This window comes from Sminthopsis crassicaudata, chromosome 5 (genome assembly GCF_048593235.1).
Source record: "Sminthopsis crassicaudata isolate SCR6 chromosome 5, ASM4859323v1, whole genome shotgun sequence".
NCBI classification, from domain to species: domain Eukaryota; kingdom Metazoa; phylum Chordata; class Mammalia; order Dasyuromorphia; family Dasyuridae; genus Sminthopsis; species Sminthopsis crassicaudata.
Genome location: NC_133621.1, coordinates 313,191,249 through 313,214,919, shown reverse-complemented (window position 1 = coordinate 313,214,919; position 23,671 = coordinate 313,191,249). Strand labels below are relative to the sequence as shown.

General features: G+C 39.1%; 1 protein-coding gene across 6 annotated transcripts in view; it reads right to left on the bottom strand.

Moving 5' to 3' along the window:
* CD163 (CD163 molecule) overlaps window positions 1-8,904 on the bottom strand; it is a 55,825-nt gene extending 46,921 nt beyond the window's left edge. For 4 of the 6 annotated variants that reach the window (XM_074272111.1, XM_074272112.1, XM_074272113.1 and 1 more), the window contains exon 1: window positions 1,813-2,058. In XM_074272111.1, coding sequence (XP_074128212.1) covers window positions 1,813-1,858 — 46 coding nt within the window. In that variant the 5' untranslated portion in view covers window positions 1,859-2,058. The other 2 variants (XM_074272110.1, XM_074272108.1) reach the window with 2 other exon arrangements.
* Between the last annotated feature and the right edge of the window lie 14,767 nt (window positions 8,905-23,671).

Below are 23,671 nucleotides of genomic sequence, written 5' to 3'. Positions count from 1 at the left end.
TTAACTCAAGAGGTGTTTTGCTTTTGGTCAGAAGAGTTCCTGTACGTCAAATCAAAGGTTTTTCCTTTGTGACTCTGCCCTGTGGCCCTTCCCTTGGATGGACTCTTTCTTCCCAAAACATCTATTTTAAGAGGAACAGATGCCTAAGTCTTCCTTTGCTTTTCTTCATGCTCCCTTCTGTTGTCTCTGGACTTTCATGACCTTGCAGGCATCTTTTCTCTCCAGTTCTAATGCTTTTGGCTTCTTTTTCTGGTCTTTCTCCTCCAACATGAATGTAACACCTGGAGGTAGGAGCTGTTTAACTGCTACTGTTCCTACCCCCAGGTCTTAGCACAAAGTCTGGATTAAATATGTATATCTCTAAAAAAAGATTCTTTAACTTGTTTGAAAAGAAGGATGTGGTTGCCTCAGAGGAGAAGCATAGGACAAAGCCTGAAAGCTAGTTACTTTCAACTCTAAGTTCCTTCTTCAGTTCACCCAGAGCATTTTTGTATTAGCAAAAGCAAAGCTTTGAATCTGCCTCAGAAAATTCAACGCAGATTTAAGCAGCTAATATGTGCAGTACCCTTGTTGATACCCTCATTCCTTTTTGCATGCACCTTGTATCTCCTAATGAGGAAGGAAGCTTTAAGAGGTGGGTGTTGCACTGTTGAGGCCTCTGGATTCCCCCAAAATTAGACTTGGCAGGTAACTGGGTAGCTAAGGACAAAGCAGGTCACGTCTCTGAGCTTTTCTTTTCTTGGTCTCAAAAGTAGGGATGTGGGGCAGCTAGTTGGCACAGTGGATAGAGCACCAGTCCTGAATTCAGGAGGACCCGAGTTCAAATCTGGTCTCAGACACTTAACACTTCCTAGTTGTGTGACCCTGGGCAAGTCACTTAACCCCAGCCTCAGGGAGAGAGAAAAAAAAAAGCAGGCATGTGCATAATGAGAAGTCATCTTTCAGAGTTATCTAGACTCAATGACAGAGTAGTGAGTGGGGCTCCACAAACTGTAAAACACTTCAAAATATCAACAGGTATTGCTTTGAATGATAGGGGAAATTCTATTTCTATTCTGAAGGGAAGGGACATGGAATTACTCTCCTTGAAGATAGGGGTTCTTTTCTTGGTCTTGAAGATGTAAGAAATAATTCTCCTGAGTCTAACAGCTCTGCTGCCCTACAGTGCCATCACTCTCATTGGTATTATGTTGGCATTTTTAAAAACAGGGGCTACATTCTTGATCTTAGCCTTCTGGACTAGGCTGTTTTTCCCTGAGGACAAAAGGTATATGGTGATTACTCTTCATTACAGGGTCTCTCCTGCTTTTCTTGTTGAGACTATTTCATTATGATTCATGAAGATAGAAGTTCTGTCCCTTTCCTTTCCCTTCCTACTACTAATTTCAAGCTCACAATTCCCAGTCCTGGGCTCTAGGAAATACTCAGTGAATACTGCTTGATTTGCATTGCCAGAATGCTTCTATGTAATCCTCTATAGCAGAGATTCTAGACTTAAATTTCTCATTCTTAGCTATGTTCCTTTTCTCATCTGTCTCCTTTCTTTTTTCCTTCCTTTTTTCCTTCTGTTCATTCTTCCTTCCTTCAATTCTGACACCCTTGTTGACCTTCATCCCTTAGCTCCAGTCTTCATCATGTTGATCCTCCACTCTTATTTTCCATTGAAACCTCATTTTGCCTCCAGGACTATATTGAGCTCATCAACAATTTCCATATGCTTTCTACATCTCCTCTCTGCCTCCTCACCCCCAAGTTCTTGCTCACTGATTCACAGAAAGACTCCTACATTGCTCCCAAAGATGAGAAACTCACGTTTGCGGGGAGAATCAGCAGGTGGTAGCCATCTGTTTCTAGTCATCTCTGCCTGTGTCTTGAGAAGTCAGTAATGCTGAAATCTCTTCTCTATCTTCTGCTAAAGATGCTGACCCAGAGAAGGAGACCATCTGAGCTTGGCCAGTCACCTTTCCCTGCTGGAAAAGCATGAGTTGAAAAATGGAAGTAGAGTTAATTTAGAAGAAGGAGAAGTCTGCCCAAGAACTGCTATTCCCATTTATACTCACGAGTTTAGTTTGTGCTAGTTGTTCTTATCAGGGAACAAGGAACAATAAAAGGAAATTGAGAAACTTGACCCCCAGAATTTTTAGAGAATAAGAATGCTTTAAATAACACAGTAGTTTTGATGAATTGTCATTTTTTTTTCGTTTTGTTTTTGATTTTTACTTTGTTGTATGTATATAGTCTTACAAAACATAAGGCTATTATCCTTCAGCCTAAGGAGGAGGGGAAAAAAATCAAGAAAATCCAAAGAAACCCCCCAAAATCAACTCAGTGTCTAAGTGGCAAGGATTCTGCTACTCTTGGTATCTCGATAGATATGAATGTGATCTACCTCAGTTACATACTCACTTGGTGACCCCAGTCAAGTGACATGATTTCTGGTTATGTCCAAACCATGTTGCCATTTTCCCACCCTTTTTGCTTCTGCCATCAGAAAGTAAACTCCTCAAGGACAATAACTGTCTTGATTTCCTTTATTTGCTTCTTCCCTGATGCCCAACTCATGCAGGAAGGACAATGGGTCTCTAGAAGATTATACATACTTAGCATACTGCTAGAGAAATACAACATACCTAGTAGTAGTGTAATGGTGGAGAAACTAAGCAAGATAGAGATTAGAGAATATTTAATAATTTATTAAATGGAGAGATATACTGGGACCAACAGGTCTATGTTTGGTCCCAGGGCTGAATGAGACTGGTCTCCAAGAATCCAGCAAACAGAGTTCTCAATGACATATATAAACGTGGCTCATTCACAGAGGGTAGACTGAGGTAGGGGTGGAGTCAGGGTACTCAGAGAAGGAATGGGATTCTGCCAGGGTGGGGTGAACCACCAGAGATGGGATGACACAATCAGGGGGGCGGCACCCTGGACATGGGGAGAGGCATCTTGATAAGACAGTATCTGACATTCCCATAGCTTGGGATAGGGAGAGGCATTCTGATATTCTAAAACACAAGATCTTTTATCCTTATCAAGTATTCTGATAAAGAGAGAGGGGAGGTTTTGCTGAACTGAGGAGCAGGGAAACCCAGGTAGGACTGAGTTCATAATTAGGGAAACTGAGTCAGGACAATAAAAGAGAACTGTGACATAACAGTAGGTAGGTAAAGCAGACATGAAAACATTTACAGTCTTCTGTTTCTTTTTTAAAAATTGAAAAATGTGTTAAAGACATACTTACAAAATGTCGTTTGCCCCGCCCCGGGAGGAAGGACTGAATCTGGTGACATTTGGACTGAGTTTTGCAAGATTGACAAAACATGGCAGAATGAAATGTTGTATGAGGCTGGCTTGTCCTCTTTAATTCAAAACAGCAAGAAACAAAGGGCATAGCCCTTGACCCAGCAGTACCATTACTGAGTCTGTATCCCGAGGAAATCATAAAGGAGGAGAAAGGATGAACATGTGCAAAAAGGTTTGTAGCAGCTCTTTTTGTGGTAGCAAAGAATTGGAAAATGAGTAGATGCCCTTTCATTGGGGAATGGCTGAAGAAGTTGTGGTCTATGAAAATAATTTTTTTATGAAAAACTATTATCCTTCTATAAAAAATTGACAAACAAGCTGATTTTGAATAGGTCTCAAAAGATTTTCATTAACTGACACCGAGCAAAACAAGCAGAATCAGGAATACATTATACACAATAACAGCTGTTGTGAACGACTTGGTTCTTCTCAGCAATTCAGTGATCCAAGGCAATCCCAATAAACTTTATGATAGAAAATGCCATCTGTATCCAGAGAGTAAACTATGGAAATTGAATGTAAATCAACACATGCTATGTTCACTTTTTTGTTTGTTTGGTTTTTTTCCTTCTGTTGTGTTTTTTCCCTTTTGTCCTGATTTTTCTTTCCCAACATGACTCAAATTTTTTCTTACAGCTTTTTATTTACGAACCATATGAATGGATAATTTTTAAACTTGACCCTTGCAAAATTTTCTGTTCCAAATTTTTCCCTTCTTTCCCCCACCTCCTCCTCTAGATGGCTGGAAGTCCAATAGATATTAAATATGTTAAAATATGTATGTGTGGGTATATACATATATATATATATATGTAGAGAGAGAGAGAGAGAGAGAGAAAGAGAGAGAGAAAGAGAGAGAGAGAGAGATCTTGCTGCACAAGAAAAATCGGATCTAAAAAGAAAAAAAAAGGAAAACAAAATGCAAGCAAACATTAACAGAAAATGTGAAAATGCTATGTTGTGGTTCACACTCAGTTCCCACAGGCCTTTTTCTGGATATATATATGACTTTCTTCATCACTGAACAACTGGAATTGGTTTGAAACATCTTATTGTTGAAGAGAGCCATGTCCATCAGAATTGATCATTGTATAGTCTTCCAATATGACTCATAAAGAAATGTGTATTTTGAAAGTTAATATACACGTAAAAAAAATACCAAAACAACTTTTAAAAAAAGAAAGAAAAGCACCAAATAAAGCTCTCCTGCATTTCTGAATAATGGCATGGGAAAGACAAAAGAAACCAGTATAGAACTTAAAACGAGAAGCTCTGATCCAAAGACTAGAGATTTGAGTCCATCTCCAAGAGGGGAAGAACATAGCAATCCTGATGTGTCACTGGCTTCTGGTGTATTCCTAGAGGATTGTTAGTAGCATCTCCAGGTGGAATCTGTGAGGGAGAAGATGGCATTTGTCCCTGTGGAGGATGCCAGGGAACTGTTTCTGGGAGAATCATAAATATAGGAAGTGCCTTGGCGAGAAAGGCTGTGGACAATGCATGGGTAGATATTCCATTCAGCTAACACTGAAAATATAGAAATCATGCAGCATGCTGGGTTCTGTAGACAGCTCAGCATTGAGGGTCTCAGGAGCAAAGAGTGATTTTTTAGACTTAATCTAGGGGAGATGAGTATGCTGCTGTCTTGCTATATCTGTATGTGAACTTGATGGTTCCAGTTCAATGGCAAACCTTGACTCTTTGTCTAAAGTGCTGTATAATTCTGAGCCTTGATGCTTTCTGAACCTTTGACCAAAACATAACTCCAATCAGAAAGAAAGAGGCTCTTTGAGGACTTCAAACAGGCCTATCAAGTTCAGTCATCATCTCCTTGCTTCAGCACTCCCTGAGCAAAAATCAATGTCCTCTGCAGAGGAGCCTAAAGATTTTGTAAAAGGGCTGTATTACAATGAAAACATAGAAAATCTTACTCTAACTGGTTCAAATTAAAATAAATGGAACCAAATTAACAAGGTACAAATTTATTATAGCAGTGTAAATGGAAAGAGCAATCATAAATAAATAAATTTTAAAGAACAAGTTTGGCCCAACAAGACATAGAAGGCTTCTGCTGGCCTCCATCCCCATGGTGATTCCTTTGAAAAGGTAAAGGTATGTAACGTTGCATGTTTTCAGAAATTTTTCAATTGTGTTTTTGCTGTCCTGCCCCCTTCCTCTCTGTTAAATATGCAACAAGGATTGGAATGTCCGGAGAGGGTATTAAGAGTGCCCTGCTCTTGCAAATCCCCCACGTTGGAGAGGTTGGCAAGTGGCTTTCCAGAGCTTTATGATGATGTATAATGATGCTGGAGCATGCTTAAGCATTCTGTAATAGGTTTTGGTCTGCCAACCTAGTGGCTAGTAGTACTTCTAGTGGCCTAGAAAGCTTATTAAATAGGAATACTGAAGCCATTAGAGCCTCAGGCACTTTCCTTTCAACTGCTTATGTGGTTTGGTTCCTTTGCCTTTGGTGTCCAGAGAGGAACAATGCTGTAAGAGGAGAGGTCATGTTCTCCCCACCCGCAAGGAAATGGAACCCTTTGAAGTAGACCTCAGTAGTTTACTCAGTAGTTAGACCTTTTTTGTTGTTGTTTTTCTAGGTAAAGGAGGTTAATCTGTGTTATGCCACAGTTCTCTTTTATTGTCCTGACTCAGTTTCCCTAATAATTCAGACCCAGTCCTGACTCAGTTTCTCTAATTGTTCTGCTTCAGTTTATAATTGTCAGCTCAAAGCTCAATCCTGCAAAACCATGTCCCCCTCTTTATCAGAATATTTGATAAGGATAAAAGATCTTATGTTTTAGAATATCCGAATGCCTCTCCCCATCCCAAGCTATCAGAATGTCAAGACACCTCTCCCCATCTCCGGGGTTCCTCCCCCCATTAGGTCATCCCATCTCCGGAGGCTCACCCCATCCTGTCGGAGTCCTGTTCCTGCTCTTAGCACCCTGACTCTGACCCTGCCTCAGTCTACCCCTTGAGTCTGAGCCATGTGTATATATGTCATTGAGAACTCACACTGTTTGCTGGATTCTTGGAGATGATAGTCTCATTCAGCCCTGGGACCAAACCATGAATCCATTTGGTCCCAGTATATTGCTCCCTTTTCAATAAATTATTAAATACTCTCTAATCTCTATCTTGCCTCAGTTTCTCCAGCATTACAACATGAAGGCACTGATAGTGTGAGTTTCCAAAGAGCAAAACACTGAGACATTAGAAATCATGCAGCATGCTGTGTTCTGTAGACAGCTCAGCATTGGGGGTCTCAGGAGCAAAGAGTAATTTTTTTAGACCTAATCTAGGGGAGATGAGTATGCTGCAGTCTTGCTATATCTGTATGTAAACTTGATGGGACCAATTCAATGGCAAACATTGACTCTTTGTCTAAAGTGCTGTATAATTTTGAGCCTTGATGCTTTCTGAACCTTTGACCAAAACATAGTTTACCACCCTGCTCCACCTCTATAGACCCCTCACTTTCGGCTGCCCACTGCAGGCATGGAAGTGCTGAGATTGCCCCTTCTGGCAGTGGTTCTCCTCACTTTTTGAGCAGTAGTAAAATTTATTAAAAGCTATTACTCTTCCCTTGAATTTCTTTGTATTGTAATGTCTGTCAGAGGACTGATGATGAAGTCCTCTGCTACCTGACAGAAAGGTTTGCAGGCAGAAGGAGACGTTGTGGGAAATGGAGAGTTTGGGGATTTTTTCCCTTTGTTCAGTGATGCAAGGATTTAGTTATTCTTTTTTAAAAATGGAAGAAGATGAGAGAGATAGAAAATAAAATGCTTGTTTATTGAAAAAGAAAAGGAATCAATGTATTGGTAAAAAGCAATTTTCAAAACTTTCTTGATAGTGATACTTTCAGAGATTAAAGGTCTAGGGATCGTAATGGACTGCTGCTAGGCCTTATTGATAGGCCTGAAAATAGAAAGTGGGACTGGTATACAGAGTTAGCTAATTATATAGGCATATAGAGACTATCATAATCAAGTAAATCACCCGAACTTTTTGCTTTCCCAGTACATATAAAATTATTTTTACACTATATTGTAGTCTATTAAGTACACAAGAACATTGTGTCTAAAAAACACCTTAGTTAAAAATATTTTATTGTTTAAAAATGCTAACCCTCATTTGAGCTTTCAATGAAATGTCATCTTTTTGTGTAGAAAGTGTTCCTTAAGTGTTGATGGCTGCTGAGTGCTCAGAGTGGTGAAAGATGGGGTGATTGGCACTTAAAATAAGACAGCAATGAAGTTTGTATCATATCACTTGAGTCTTCTTCACTTCACTCTTTTTTTCATTTGAACACTTAGGTGCTACTGTTATTAATTGGTCTAAATTCAATATCACATGTCTCAGGGAATAAAGAGGTGAGGGGGAGATTGGGGTGGGGACCTGCTAGTCAGTGGAACGTTCAGAACACATACATTTACTAAGTATGCCATCTAATATGGATGTGATTCATGGTGTTTCAAAACAATTATAATAGCATTAAAGGTCACTGATCACAGATCACTATAATGGATACAATAATCATGAAAATGTTGGAAATATTAAGAGAATTACCAAATGTGACATAGGACATGATGTGAGTACATACTATTGGGGAAAAAATAGATGCAGATAAATTTACTGGATACACAACTGCCACAAAGCTTCAATTTTTTTTAAATGCAATATCTGTGAATTGCAATAAAGTGAAGCACAATAAAACAAAGTACAATAAAATGAGTCTGCATTATGATGCCTCTCAGTTTAGAAGAAAAAACTTGGGGATCAAGGAAAGTATAAATAGTCTAACCAGATTAGTTTATAGAGAGACAGTTATCAGACATAAGGGGCAAGGTCTGGGGGATTCAAGGACAGCAGAAATTGCCCTGGGATGATCCTAATCATGCTTTCCTCCCCCCTCCCTAAAGTGTGACAACTCACCTCCCTTTCATAGAATGCCCTCTGCTACCCTAGTGTATAGCTTTTCCCAAATCACTGAGTCATATCAAAAGCCTTTAGAGATATGGTATATATTCTATAAGCAGAAAACAAGCTAGAAAAGTCTAGAGCAGTCAGCCAGTGACCCACTCCATTAAGAAAGGTGATCAAGTGAAGACCTTTTTTTTTTCTGTTCTAATCAATAAAAAACAATCTACTGAGGTGCTACTGGATTTTGCCCTGTATTAGTGGACAGGAGGTCAGAGAGCAAAATCTCAAAGCTCTCCTGAAGGAGTGAGGGTAGAAGTAATGACTCTTATACGTCTCATTAGTACACTACGTTATAGAGGTCAAGATCCATAATATAAACAGAGCTCAGTGGAACCCTAAAAACCCAGCAAGGAAGGCAGAGTATATATTTCCCTTTTTAGAAAGGAAGGAAATAAATCTGAGTATTTGGGTCCCTTGTTACACAATTAAATGAGAGGCAAGACCCAGGTCTTCTGATTCCTAGCCCATCTAGCTCATCTCCAACCTGACATAGAGAAGATAATAGTACTTAATAGTCTTAAAATGGTACCGGTGGCTGAGATATATCTTCCTCTGAATTGTCCCTGTTCTCTTTGTCCTCTCTCTTGAGTGCTGAAGTGTATTGCAAACTGAGCACAGCAGCTTTTGCTGACAGACAGACACAGGATTGCTGTGGTTTGCTAACAGATGATAAAACAAAAAAGGAAGCAATCCTGCTGCCTAAGCCCTTGAGAAATGTTTATATAAGTTGCATAGGTTTAAGCAATCTAAAGCATTTTTTCAACCACAAAATATCCACCATTTGTTGATACTTGTAGCTTGCATTAGAAACCTGTATTCCCAGCTATTCCAATTTTTGGTCCAAATGAAAGTTCCAAGTGGTTACTCATGGGTAAGGCTAGTAAATTACATTAGTGTGTCCTTTTCTTGGGCTTAGAAAGGGAACTGGGAATTACCTTGCCTTCAGAACCAACTGTTTCTTTCCATTCCTATTTTATGTTTAGAATCAAGGTTTAATACCTTGAGGTACTGAGGGAGAAAAGGAGGAAGGGTGGGTGGGAGTGGGGGAGGGATTCATGGTGATCCATTTCTACTCTCCTTTCTGCTCAAGAGTAAAAGTGTTAAGTTTCCAAATCAGGAAGGGAGTCATTGCCCAACCATTTAAAATTAGCCTGTTCAGCACCCTGAGAGGATACAGCTGCTGTAAAGAAAGAATTGCTTCCTGTTAATGCAGACAGTGAAGCTGCCACTGCCCTTCAATCAAGTTCCAGGCAATCCACACAACATCTATTAAGCTAGGAATTTCAGTAGGAGAAGGATATTCTTGACGGGGAATTGACTAAAAATTGGTGAGTGCGCCAATAAAATCTCTGACCTAGTACTAAAGAAAAAACATCAGGCACTTCATTAAGGGCTATTGATCTAAAACTTGAAATGAAGCAGTGGCTACTCAGGGAATTTATTTTACAACTGTCAAACAAACTGGATCTGGAAACTGGTTTAGCGAGAACTAACAGCAGTACCTTCTGACATGAGATCAAGACTATAGACTTGGTGGGACTATGGGTTCAGGATCCCATCCTAAAGTAGATGCTCAGGATTTCAGGAATGGCTGAATAAATTGTGGTATATGTGGTAAATATGTGGTAATGGAACATTCTCATTCTATAAAAAATGAACAAGCTGATTTTTAGAAAAGCCTGGAAAAATTTACATGAATTGATGCTGAATGAAACAAGCAGAACCAAAAATACATTGTACACAATAACAACAAGAACGTGTGGTGATCAGTTATGAAAGACTTGGTTCCTCTCATTGATTTCGTGATCCAAGGCAATCACAGTACACTTCGACAGAAAATGCCATCTGTATCCAGAAAAAGAACTGTGGAGATTGAATGTAAATCAACACATGCCATATTCACTTCTTTTTTTTCTGTTTTCTTATCTCTCCCATGATTTTTCCCTTTTGCTCTGATATCATTCTCCCAACATGACTCATAAAGCAATGTATATTAAAAACAAATAAATTTACTAGAAAAACATTTTTTAAAAGATCCCATTCTGTGCAGCTATGTGGTGCAGTGGATAGAGTACTGGCCCTGGAACCTGAAATAAAATCTGGTCTCATATCCTTTCTAGCTGTATGACCCTAGGAAAACTGAAGTCCAGTTGCCTCAAGAAATACCAGAAAAGAAAATAACAACATTTCACTCCTTCAGCAATGATTAAGGACTCTTGGTGGTTTGGGCAGTCACCACCTACCACTCATGATTACTGCTGCTGTGGTACGTGGCAAAGAATAAGCTACGGTACATCCAGAAGAGCTGGTCATCAGGGCCCCCCGGCTGAGGTGGTGATTGGAGCAGTGCCCAAAGGCAAAGTTGAACTTAGTAGTCAGCTTGGCATTTGCCATGGCATTGCCAGTGAGGTCAGGTTGAGAAATTGAAATTAAGCCCCTGGCTTCTGGGCTATGGGTCTCCACCATACACAAATATGATTCCAAGGTTCCAAACACATGGTCCCTAATTTTATTAGAGAATAGAAGCAGATGAAATCATCCCACTCTATCATGTCCAAGAAAGTGTGTGTCCATTATGGGGAGTGTCTGGGGACAGAAATGCAGCAAGCTGGCTGGATTGAATTAAAATCTCACAAACTTGAGACCAAGTGGGATGGTTTCATCATTCGGGATAAGGAGAAAAAGCCAATCCTCTCCATCACACTTTGACTCACACCCAAGCATGCCTTGAGGAATACTCCAGAAAACATAAAAATTATAGTGAAAAATTCAGTCAAATTAAGATCTTCTGTCTTCTATGATGTCTATAGGTTGACACATCTCAAGGTAATCATAGTAAAAATTAACCCAGAGGTCCCTTTTCCCATGGTTTCAGAAAGAGACAGCACATACACAATCATACAAAATCTTTATTCTGAAGATTGAATTTTAATGTGGATTCTTGGGATCCATTTCTGAAGATTGAACACAGCTACAAAAAAATTGGAATTTTTATTGATTTTGAGAACCTATTCTGATATATTCCAAGTATTAGTCATTAGTGATTAGTCTTCAGAGTATCATTTATCTAGTTAACATCAATTAGATTTTTAAAAGGGATATTTACTGAGAAGGTATAGAAAGAACAGAAATACATATTTTTTTTACAACCACAGGGGCAAACTTTCTATTCTCCTTATTTCTTTTACCCTCTTTAATATCTCAGTCCATGGGGAAAGTAAACTCAGATTTACAATGCCTGCAAAGAAAATTCACCCACTTTGGAATCTGGCATAGGGATGAGACTTCCTTAGAGCAGAACAAGGGACAGGATCTCACCCTGCAGGTACTCGTAGGCATCAGGCCAACGTGGCCATGGACTTCTTCCTGAACCTCCAAATCTCCAGGTCAGACACAAGACACGACAGGTAGGTAAGCAACAGTAAGGTCATCTGTTCATGGCTTCATGTTGACCTGAGAGGGAAAAGTAGCCAACTGGGACCATAGGAGTCTAATAGTGTCGTGCTAGCTCTGGTATCGAAGGTTCCTCCCTATACAGAGACCCATAATATCTTGTGATCACTGGATACCAGGAAAGGAAAAAAGGGACTTGCTCCTGAGTTAACATGGTTCTTCATGCAATTAATGTTGGAGTTGTTGGTGTCCCTGTTTTTTCTCCTCTATTAAACTAAGCTCAATTAAGGCAAATGCTTTCTCTTTCCACTAATCCACAGTATACAACTTTTTACATAGGAGGCACTTGGAAACTATTTGTTGAATGAATGAATTGTGCAAGGCCTTGAATGCTAGGGAATTTGAACTTGATATCATGAGTAATTAATAGCACTGTTTCAGTGACTTCCTGCCAACCTTAGCATCCTAAGAAGGAGATAATAAAGGATCTGGACTAGACAAAAGCTAACTGGGCTCTAGGAAAGGAGAGGAGACTTGGAAGGAGGCAATAAAGGATTTGGATTTTAACCCCTGGAGGTGCTCATGTGGAGATTGCTGAACTGAAATGAAGGCTGCTCCCAGAGACCCCAGAAGCCCCCCAAGAAACCTGCTCCCAGAGAACATTACATTTTAGAGAGCATATTACACCTCCCCTCAGTAGGGTGCTGAAAACCTTCATTACTCCCTCTATAGTTGTTTGGAGAAAAGCCATTTTCAAACCTTTCATTATATACTAAGGATTTATGGTCACATGGTCACAAGAACTCCTTTTGCGGAAACTCCGTCCACTAGCATAGATCACATCTTTCCTGTGGTTTAGTAGATAAGACTTCAGGTGTTGCCTGCAACACAGTAAGTCACAGTGAAGTGACTTTACATGATGGCACAGCTATGAAGAGACAGAGGTAGGATCTGCGCCAGCTTCTTGAGACTTAGCCCAGAACTGCTATGTCATTTTACAATGTCATTCTGTTTCTATACTAGAGAAGAAAATTATTATAGTTTGGGGGAGGATATTGGAATAGATAATGCTAATCACTATTTTTAAATGCTCAGATAAGTGTTTACTGTAGCCCCACTTGATTTATTTTAGCTTTTTTCTTAAATTCTTCTTTTCTGAAGAAAAGTCAGTAGTTAAAACAGGGGTTCTCAAACTACCGCCAGCGGGCCAGATGCGGCCTGCTGAGGACATTTATGCAGCCACCGGTTATGGCCAATGGGCTGAGGGGTGGAGACAGAGTGTGAGCTTTTGTTTTACTATAGTCCGGCCCTCCCACAGTCTGAGGGACAGGGAACTGGCCCCTTTTTAAAAACGTTTGAGGACCACTGAGTTAAAACAATCAAATTCAACAAATTATGTTCAGCACCTACTCTGTACTCATTGGCTTGTTGTTGAGCACTGGGAATAAAGAGATGAAATCTAGCATAGTCCCTGCCTTCGAAGGGCTTACAATCACATAGATAAATTGAATAGACATACACATAAATATGAGATGAGAGAGCATGATGGGAAAAAAGAAAAAATTTGAAAGAATATTCTACGATAATTAATAGTAGGAAAGATTACTTTCATCTGGAGAAATCAGGTAAGGTTTCATATAGCTGCCCCCTGATTTGGGCCTTGAAGAACAAGGAGGATTTTGCCAGATGAAGTTGGGGAACAAGTAATCCAGTTGTGTTGGAGAGAAGCCAAATCAACATCCAGATGGAGTCTAATTTGAGCTACTGATTAAGAAAATGAAAGAAAAGTCAAATCAAACAAAGCAAATAGAGGAAGTATGACCAAGTAGACAGGCTACAGCATTTGGAGCCACGAACAATTAGGTTCAGGGCAGCTGCATAGCATAGTATAGGCCTTGAGTTCAAATATGACCTCAGATACTTACTTGCTATACTTACTGGCTTATTAGCTGCAAGTCATTTAACCTTCATTTACCTCAAAAAAAATTGGAGAGCTAAATTTAAATCCCATTACAGAAGCTTATTACTCATTGATTCTGGACAAGTGACTTCTCTCTGTGCCTCAGTTTTCTTCTCTGTAAAATGAGGAGTTTCAGCTCAGGATTCTTACAGTAAAAATCTGTCGTACCCTGAGAGCTGAGCAGGAAAGAGCTTAAATGCTAGGTTGTAGAGTTTGTATTTCATTTTATAGGCACAATTTCTTGTTTTTTATTAAAGGAGAAACATGGTCACTAGTAATCCACATGGGGCAAAACATGGCTGCTGAAGAATGCATATTTCCCATATTGTGACATAGTTCTTAAGTTCATACATCTTAGACTTTATATACAGACAGTGGACAGGAAGAGGAGATGAGGTGGGATTGTTTTTGGGAAATGATTGCGTATTCAAAGACATGGTTCCTTTATTTCATTATGAAATGAAGGAACTACTTACATCTATAGCCCACTAATTTAGATGGGGATAAATGATATTTCTAAAAGAACCAGCAAACATTCCTAAAGATTATGAAATTCTAGGCAAGGAACTGAAGACCCAAGGGACATAAGTCCTATGTTTCTCACTATTGCCACGTCAAGGTTTGGACTCCAGAGGGAAAAGTTAGACTTTTAAAGTGAATAGCTAGCTTAAAAAATGGTTCTAAGACTGGGATTCATATTTGTTGACCCTGGAATGTATTATTTTTTTAAATTTAATTTTTATTTTATTTTATAATTATAACATTTTTTGACAGTACATATGCATGGGTAATTTTTTACAACATTATCCCTTGTACTTACTTCTATTCAGATTTTTTTCCCTTCCTCCCCCAGCCCCCTCCCCCAGATGGCAGCCAGTCTTATACATGTTAAATATATTACAGTATATTCTAGATACAATATATATGTGTAGAACCGAATTTCTTGTTGCACAGGAAGAATTAGATTCAGAAGGTAAAAATAACAGTTTACATTCATTTCCCAGTGTTCCTTTTCTGGATGTAGCTGGTTCTGTCCATCATTAATCAATTGGAATTGGCTTAGCTCTTCTCTATGTTGAAGAAATCCACTTCCATCAGCATACATCCTCGTACAGTATCATTGTTGAAGTGTATAGTGATCTTCTGGTTCTGCTCGTTTCACTCAGCATCAGTTGATGTAAGTCTCTCCAGGCCTCTCTGTATTCCTCCTGTTGGTCATTTCTTACAGAACAATAATATTCCATAACATTCATATACCATCATTTACCCAACCATTCTCCAACTGATGGACATCCATTCATCTTCCAGCTTCTAGCCACTATCTGAAAAGAGCTGCCACAAACATTTTGGCACATACAGGTCCCTTTCCCTTCTTTAGTATTTCCTTGGGATATAAGCCCAGGAGTAGTATGGCTGGGTCAAAGGGTATGCACATTTTGATAACTTTTTGGGCATAATCCTGGAATGTATTCTTGACAAAGAATAGTGTATCCCTAACCAGCATCAAGGGAAAAAATACAAACATGTATACACAATTCTTGCAAACCTGATAAAACCAGATTTGCATTGAAAATGGAGGACTATTAAGAAAAGTGCTCACATAGATCTGTCAAATTATATGCCTTAGACCTTATTAAGAAGGCAAATATGCAACAATATAGCAGAAGACATGACTAATAATACATAGAAATATCCCAAGAGACTTGAGAGAACAAAACAAAGGATCAGAGATTCCCCAAGTCTGGGGAATAAACAGTATAACTTATAGTTCAAAAGATCAAAAGTCACCTTTGGCCTCGTAGGTGTGACCAAATAAATTTTAGTGAGAGAAGCTACATGGCTAGAACCTGGTTCTATAGGAAGGCTATAACTTTTTATTATTATAGCTTTTTATTGACAATATAGGAATGGGTAATTTTTCAACATTGTCCCTTGCACTCACTTCTGTTCCAGCTTTTCCCCTCCTTCCCCCCACCTCCTCCCCTAGATGGCAGGCACTGTCATACATGTTAAAGCATATCTTAAAAGCAATATATGTGTATAGATCCATACAGTTCTCTTGCTTCACAAGAAAAATTGGATTCAGAAAGTAAAAATACTCTGGGGACAGAAACAAAAATGCAAGTAGTCCGCATTCATTTGCCAGTGTTCCTTCTGTGGGTGTAGCTGATTCTGTCCATCACTGATCCATTGGAACAGAATTGGAACTTCTCATTGTCGGAGATATCCACTTCCATCAGAATACATCTTCATGTAGTATTGTATAACTTTTTTTTTTAATGGAAGGCTGAATGGAATCATATATTAAAAGTACTCCTATGAGGAAATTCAGGAACAGTTCAAGGGAGAATAGTGGAGAGTGTTGTGATACAGCCAGTGGCTGCTGGAGGTCTAACTCAGACCTGTAGAATGGATCTCTTCATGTGAGAGGAATAGGATGATGATGATGATGATGATGATGATGATGATGATGATGATGATGATACAAGGAGACTGAGAGGCAGTTGCGTTCCCTGACTTCTTTTCCCTCTTGCCTCCATTTTATTTCATTCCCAATCCACAAGGAATACCTACATCAGCAGTCCTTCAAGTTTACAATTCAGGGCTGTGGAGGCTCTTGGAGAATTGACCTGCCCCTTCACTTAGGCATGTCCTTAACAGGAGAGCATTGGTTGAGGCTCAGTGAAGGAAAAGTTAAAAGAGTACGGCTGTGACAGAACACTACAGATCTGGGAAGAAGGCCAAAGGTGACCTCAAACTTAACATGGAAGCTCATGTTATTAGACCACTCAGATTTCTTCTGAAGCTCTCATCATTTGCAGTAAGTAGCAGATGAAAAGATCCATGAGTCCCTCTAAAGACAGTCTCAGTCTTCCAGAGCTGAAGGTAGGGAAGATAGAGAATTGCCTTCTATCACTGATTCTGACTTGGTGTCATTGATTCTAAACTTGGTATAAAGGCAGAAGTGTTGGGACTTTCCATCAGGAAATAGACAGAGATAGTAAGTTTTTATCCCTGGAGTCTTCAGAGGCTGCTTGTCAGGGAAGTTGGAGAGAAGATTATACTATCGTGTGTACATGAAGCGTTCAGACCTGACCATCTTAGAACTCCTTTGCGGGCCTAGAATTCTGGGATTCAGCAGTGCAGAGGTTATTTAATTCAACCCATACTTCTGTGGGTGTCATAGTGACAGGGGATATTAATAAGGTTCACAACACCTGGGATTTGTGCGTGGGGATTCCTGGATATAATGCCACAAACATTAATGATCATTATTATAAATCATCCAGCTAGGACATGAAGGGATTTTGGAGGCCACGTAGTCCAGTTTTTTTTTTCATCTTACAAATAAATAAACTGAGATAATAGAGAGGCTTAATGCCTAGTTAGAGGTCATAAGTAATAAAGCCAGGATTTGAAGTCCTTTGAATTTAAGTTTAAAATAATTTTCATTGCGTGGTAATGATAAGGAAGAGGAAGATAAAGATGGATGAAGAGGAGGAGGCAGAGAATAAATCCTTTCATCTGTAGAGGGTATTGTGATTTCACATTTTGGATTCCATCTACATTTCTGGAAAAGAGACAGTTCAGGGATGATCATCCCCATTTTACAAAAGAGGAAGCTGAGTTTCAAAGACGTAAGGTCAGAACCCATATTCTAATCTAGTTTGTTTTTTGTTTGTTTGTTTTTCTAGCATAAAACTATTCCCACTGCACCATGGGGCTCATGAGTTTGCCTGTAAATATTTATCCATCTTTAAATAGCTCACTTCACACAGACACCAGATTTACCATCTCAGAAATCAAATCATCTTTAGTGTGTCTTAATGGATGATTTCTATCCTGTGAGTCTAGCTCCATTACCAATCCCTTTAGTTGAATGGAAACCATGGATATGACTATTTTCTGTAGCTTTTATTTTTGTCACCACACTCAGCCTACACTTAATTTCTATATTCCAGATATTGTCCTTACTGTATTCCACATGATTAAGATGTCACTTTTATTATATAACAAAAAGATATTGTTGATTTTAAATCATTTAACTCCCCCCTTAAATTTATTGAAAAGAGAATGTTGTCCCAACACCCCCTTCCCTCTCACCCTCTTGCCAATGCATGGACAGCATCTGTCTCTCCCACCTTCCATTTCCCACTCATTCTTTTTGAGACAACACTCGGGCATGGTCGGTTTTTTATTTTTATTTTTTTTAATATGGCTTTTTATTTACCAGATATATGCATGGGTAATTTTATAGCATTGACAATTGCCAAACCTTTTGTTCCAATTTTTCCCTTTCTTCCCCCCACCCCCTCCCTCAGATGGCAGGTTGACCAATACATGTTAAATATGTTAAAGTATAAATTAAATACAACATATGTACAAAAAGAATCAGACTTTGAAATAGTGTACAATGAGTCTGTTAAGGAAATCAAAAATGCAGGCAGACAAAAATAGAGGGATTGGGAATTCTATGTAGTGGTTCACAGTTGTCTCTCAGACTTCTTTCACTGGTTGTAGCTGGTTCAATTCATTACTGCTCTATGGGAACTGATTTGGTTCATCTCGTTGTTGAAGATGTCATGGTCAGTTTTTTTTTAAAAACACAGTTTGATCTTTTGTGCTTTTGGTAATTGTAGAATATTTTCATCTTTCAGAGATATGAAAAGGGCCCTTCTTTTACCTTGCCATTTGCCATATTCCTCTCTGCCTCCTCATCATCAGCATTATGTTAGATAATGTCTGTCTTTTTGAAAGATGTCTGACAGTAGAAAGATGTCATTATGGTAAGACTTATTGTGGAGGATAAAGTATGGTCTTGGAGTTGTCTGAGGAGGATAATAATGTATGTTGGAGATTTGCGGCCTTGTTCAAAGCTCTGATAACAAATTGCGGATTTTCTTTTTTTTCTGTTCCCTTCAGATTTCCTTCTGGGCGCTCCACTTCATGGATAGTGAGAAGCCTGGCCCTTGAGAGCATGCCATTCCAACCAGCTCTACCATTGAAATCACTTAATGGGGACAAGTGGAATTTGGGTGTTGTTGATGGGGTGAGCGAGGTAACGGAAGGAGGAGATCTTAATAACTATCATTGAGGAAATAAAAGACTATTGTGTGAATGTGGTTTTGAGCTGTGGTGCTTTCTCTGAGGATAAAGCAAGATTATGATAGAAATAAACTCTGGAACCATAGGATTTTATAGCTGAAAGGAACCTTATAACTATCTATAACTAATCTATACGTGAATTTTAGAAATCTCAATAGAATCTGAAGAAGTGATTATAAAGCTTTTCCTTGAATACCTTAAGTGATGAACTCACTACCTTTTGAAGCATACCATTTTGCACAACCCTAATTCATCAGATATTTATTAAGCACATACTTAATCTGCCAAGCACTGAATGGAACATCTCCTGCCCTCAGGGAACACAAATCCCACTATGAGACAGAGAGTGAGGGAACATTTACAACTGGGACCTGAGGCTGAATCAGAAAAGGTTCCAGGTAGGAGATGGCCACTCAGCTGTGTCTCATGCCGAATCTTTCATGTGCTTGGAACACAGAATGAATAATGTGAGGGTGCAGATTATAGAAAATATATCTTAAGGGCAATCATATTGAGAAGGACATTCAATGTAAGGATGGAGAGAAACTCTAGAGCTACGATTGGTATTTGAACAGGAGAACTACATGATCAGATTTGTATTTTAACAAGTTTGATTTGGCACTGGTGGATAGATTGGAGAGTGGAAATAAGGGCACCAATTATCAGACTGTTCTAATTATCCAGAAAACAGGCAATAATGGCATGAAGTCATGTAGCAGATGTGAATAGACAAAGGAAAAACCCATGAGAAATGATTTGTAGATAAAATTGACATACTATGCTGATGGATTGGCAATCCAGGATGAGAGAAAGGGCAGTTAAAAATGGATCTGAAGTTGCTAACTTAGGTAACTAAAGTGATGGTGGTCCTCTAACCAGAAAAAGAAAAGTTTGGAGAAGAGGAATAATTTGAGACTAGAAAGAAAATAATGAATTCCATTTGGATGATTTCAGTTTGAATGACATATGTAGATGGAGATATTCAAGAATCACTTGGTTGTGATGACCGCATTAGCACTCTATGTAACTTAGAATCAGCCAGAGTCAGGATAAGCAAAAGTCTTTATTCTTGGTCTTTAGTGGTAGAAATCAAGGGGATGGACGCGTAGGATCTTCCCAACCTCTTAGTCTCCTGTCCAGAAGTAACCCTGTCTAGTCTCATTCCACCTCCTAGTCCTTCCTACAATTCTCTATATACAACAAACGATTGGGCCAGCACAGGATAGTGGGAAGGGCCATTTTACAAGCATATTCTTATAGAGTATTATCCAATTGTTAATTAGCCTCAAGTGCTTGATTGTCTGACCTCAGTGCATTAACTCAAGAGTTTCAGCCCTTTACACTTGGTAATATAGAATTAGAACTCAAGGGACAAATCAGTAGTAGACAGCCAGATTTTCCATGTCATCTGTATTGAGTTGATGGTTGAGCTCATGGAAAGAGAAGAAATTTGTACAAGCTACATAATGGTAAAGAATGAAAAGGAAGTCCAGACTAAAGTTTGGGAGTGAGGGGAATTTACATTTAGAAAGCAGGATCTATATGAATGCTTCAGCAAAGGAAACTAAAATGTAGTCAAAAAAGGAAGAAATCATGAAAGAACAATGCCATGGAATCCAAGAGAGAATAGAATACTGTGGAAGAGGAAGGTGGAGAACTAGAGATAGAGGCACTGGATAGCTTATATAGTCCAGCTCCCTCATTTTACCAAAGGGGAAACTGAAAGTCATCAGATCCAGAAAGCAAATTACATGGGACGGAGAAGTGAGTGGTGGTAAAGTGGAGGCAATACCATAGAAAACATTTCTAAGGATTGGGCTGTGGAAATAAAAATAGATCCTGGCTAACAGCTTTCAGGGAACATGAAGGGAAATAAAGTGGTTTCTTTTTTTTTTTTAAATACAAACATCTTAAGACCCAATGTAAGAGGATAGTTGCCAATGACCATTAGCGAATGGCGATTTATACCCATGAAATCACAAATCTAGTTCAAAAAAGATGAGAGGGCAAAGGAGGAAAGTTACTCGGACATGTTTGCAGATAGCAGAAAAGAAGCCAATGGCAAAAGGATTGAATATGGTGAGGTCAGACAAATGATCCCAGAGGAAAATTCCCAGAGGAGTTGAGGATGATTAGACTGGGAGTAGAGACCTCATAGTTATCTGTGATGACTTGTAGAGTATTTGATTAGAAAATGGATGGCTTCTGTTTTGCTTGATCTCAAGGGGCACAGAGATAAGTAAAATGAGTGGAAGTTTCAAAATGGCACATTTAGATAATATATATGGAAAAAGCAAGAAAATCAAACAACAACTTCTTAACAAGGAGAGCTATTCCCAAATTGAATTAGATTTTCCTTACTGGTAGTCTTTGAATAGTGGCTTGATGCTCATTTGCTGGGTACCTTGTATAGGAAATTTTTTGTTCTGGATTCCTTCAAACTCTAAAAGTCTATATTTCGGTGCCATGGGGCAGAATAGGATCAATAGAACAATAAAGAGATTGGTCTTAAAAAACAAAAAACAAAAAAACTCATCATAGAGTCAAATCTTCCTCAGAGACTGCAAGAATGAGGAAAGAATGAGACTAAACATATGGTGACTTATACTGCCGAATAGAGAAGAAGCATCTTACTAGAATTGTCTTTCTTTTCTCATTAAAGAAAAAAGTGAGGTCCTCTTCTGAGAGGGATCAAATGAAAGATTATTTCAAGGACCTGAAGAGAAAGAAGGAGGTGTGAAAAGGCCCTTCATGGAATGTTAGAGTTAAAGAATAATAAAAGCATTTCTAAATAGTAATAATGGACTAGTGAAGGTTAGAAGTGTCAGCTTGCAATGGACCTGGATAGTGGAGCTGTGTGCCTTTCTCCAGTAATGTTCATCGACTCATGAATACAAATGGAAAGGGCTGATGGCAGGGATTGATCCAAGGGTGAGGTTTGGCAACTTGTGAGTGGAAATACCACTAGAAATGAAGCAATTTTGGAAAAAAGCACAGTGTATGGCTGAATGGGTGCATGATAGGATTAAAATTTTGAAGGGCAGAGAATGAGGCCTGATAATGGTCAAAAAGAACAAGGAAATGGGAAAAGATGAAGATTAAAAATAATTTTGGAGGGAAAAATCAGGAGGTTGTGGTAAGAGAAATTAATTTCAAAGTTCAGAATCCTGGAAGTCACATGGTTATGTGGATGATGGCCAGTCCTATGAATGCCTGAGAGAAAGTGAAGATATAGGTTTTGGAATTGAGATGATTGATGATTATTGGGTGATTGATCTGAAACTGAATGAGAGCCCGAGGCAGACTCAGGCAAAAGAAATGATTTGTGTATGGTTACAGTTGGGAACCATCAGAGGCAGCATTTGAACTTAAGTATTTTGACTCCAGAATCAATGTTCTTTCAACTATAGCAGATTATCTAGGTATAGATATTGAATATTGAAGTCTACAAGTATTAAAGCAGGGGTTTGGAGTAAAAGAGGTCTCTATGCTAAAGGAGGGAAAGTAATTTGGTTATGGGCAGGGAACCACAGCCAAATCAAATGAACCTTACGGAAGTAAAGGTTGTGGATAATGGCAACGAAGGAGGAGGTTATAAGTGGCAGTCAGGGACATGGCACCCTAAGGGTGGTAAGTGAAAAAGTACAACCAATAATGGAAAGTGTGGCCACTTCTGATAGAAGTCAGGTTTCCATGAGTACAAGAATGTGAAAAGGGGTGGTCAAGGAATACAAGAGCATAAATTTAGAGCTTAGGAAACTTAGAAGTCAAATGGCTCTAGCTTCTCATGTTATACACAAGCAACTAAGGCCAAGAGAACCTAAGTTATTTGTTGAAGGTCACAAGTGTCTGAGGCTATACTGGAACTTAAGGCTTCTTGGTTTCCTGGCACCTATGAAAAATGAATGGGAATTTATTACTGATGGATCAACATTTCTAGGGGGCACAGTGGAAAAGGAGGAAGGAGAAGACCAGGGGTTGGGGAAAAGCGGGATTGAGCTAGATGGAAAAAAATCAAAGAACTAGTAGGGAAAGAGGGCATTGTTAGGGAGTAATTTCTATTATTGAGCCTCAATGGGCATTTTCTTTGCTCTTCTTTGTATCTCCTGGGGCCGCACAACACAAAGTAAAGCACCTTTTCAAAGGCTCCAGCTTGTGCTACTGAACAGAAAAGGATGTATTAAGTAATTTTTCAGCCCTTTCTGATTTTGTGACCCTATTTGGAGTCAAAATTATCTTTTCTAGCTCATTTTTACAGATGAGAAAACTGAGGCAAAGTTAAGTGACTTGTTTCATCACACAGTTTTTCATAGGCTGGCTCTTCAAGTATCTGAGCAAGGAACTCTGATTTGGGGTCAGGAAGATCTTCCTAGTTCTGAAGGTGTGAGAATACCAAGTCAGATTATGGTGGGAGATGGTGTATTATTTAAGAGAAGAGTAGGAGGCTCTCCCCTTTCTCTGACCTGCAAGCGTTTGAGTCCATGCCAGGAAACTCACTCTCTTGGCTGTTTCTGGCTTCTGTTCTCACTTTTGTGTGTTTGTTAAATCTTGTTTCATTGAAAAAGAAATGTGTTTATTTTTTCCTTAAACTTCTGTTTAATTTTGTTCAAAATGTTCTCTTCTTTTGTAAGGGATAAGGTCACTTCAGTAGAGACAGTTTTGAAAAGAAACCAGTCACAAGTGGTGCTGCCAGGGGAAATCAGCAGCTTCAGGCTGGTGATTAAGGATTGTCTCTAAATCAAATCTCCAGGCCACGGAAAGGCTAGAGCAGATGATTCTCCAAAAAGAAAAGAATAAAAGAGAACCAAGGGGGTAGAGAGATCTGTGGAGTTTGGAAAAAGCCTGATCCTGTGTGGGTAAAGTCATGTTTTTTGAGGAGAGGAGGAAAGAAGAATCGAGAAAATCATACAGAGAGAAGTA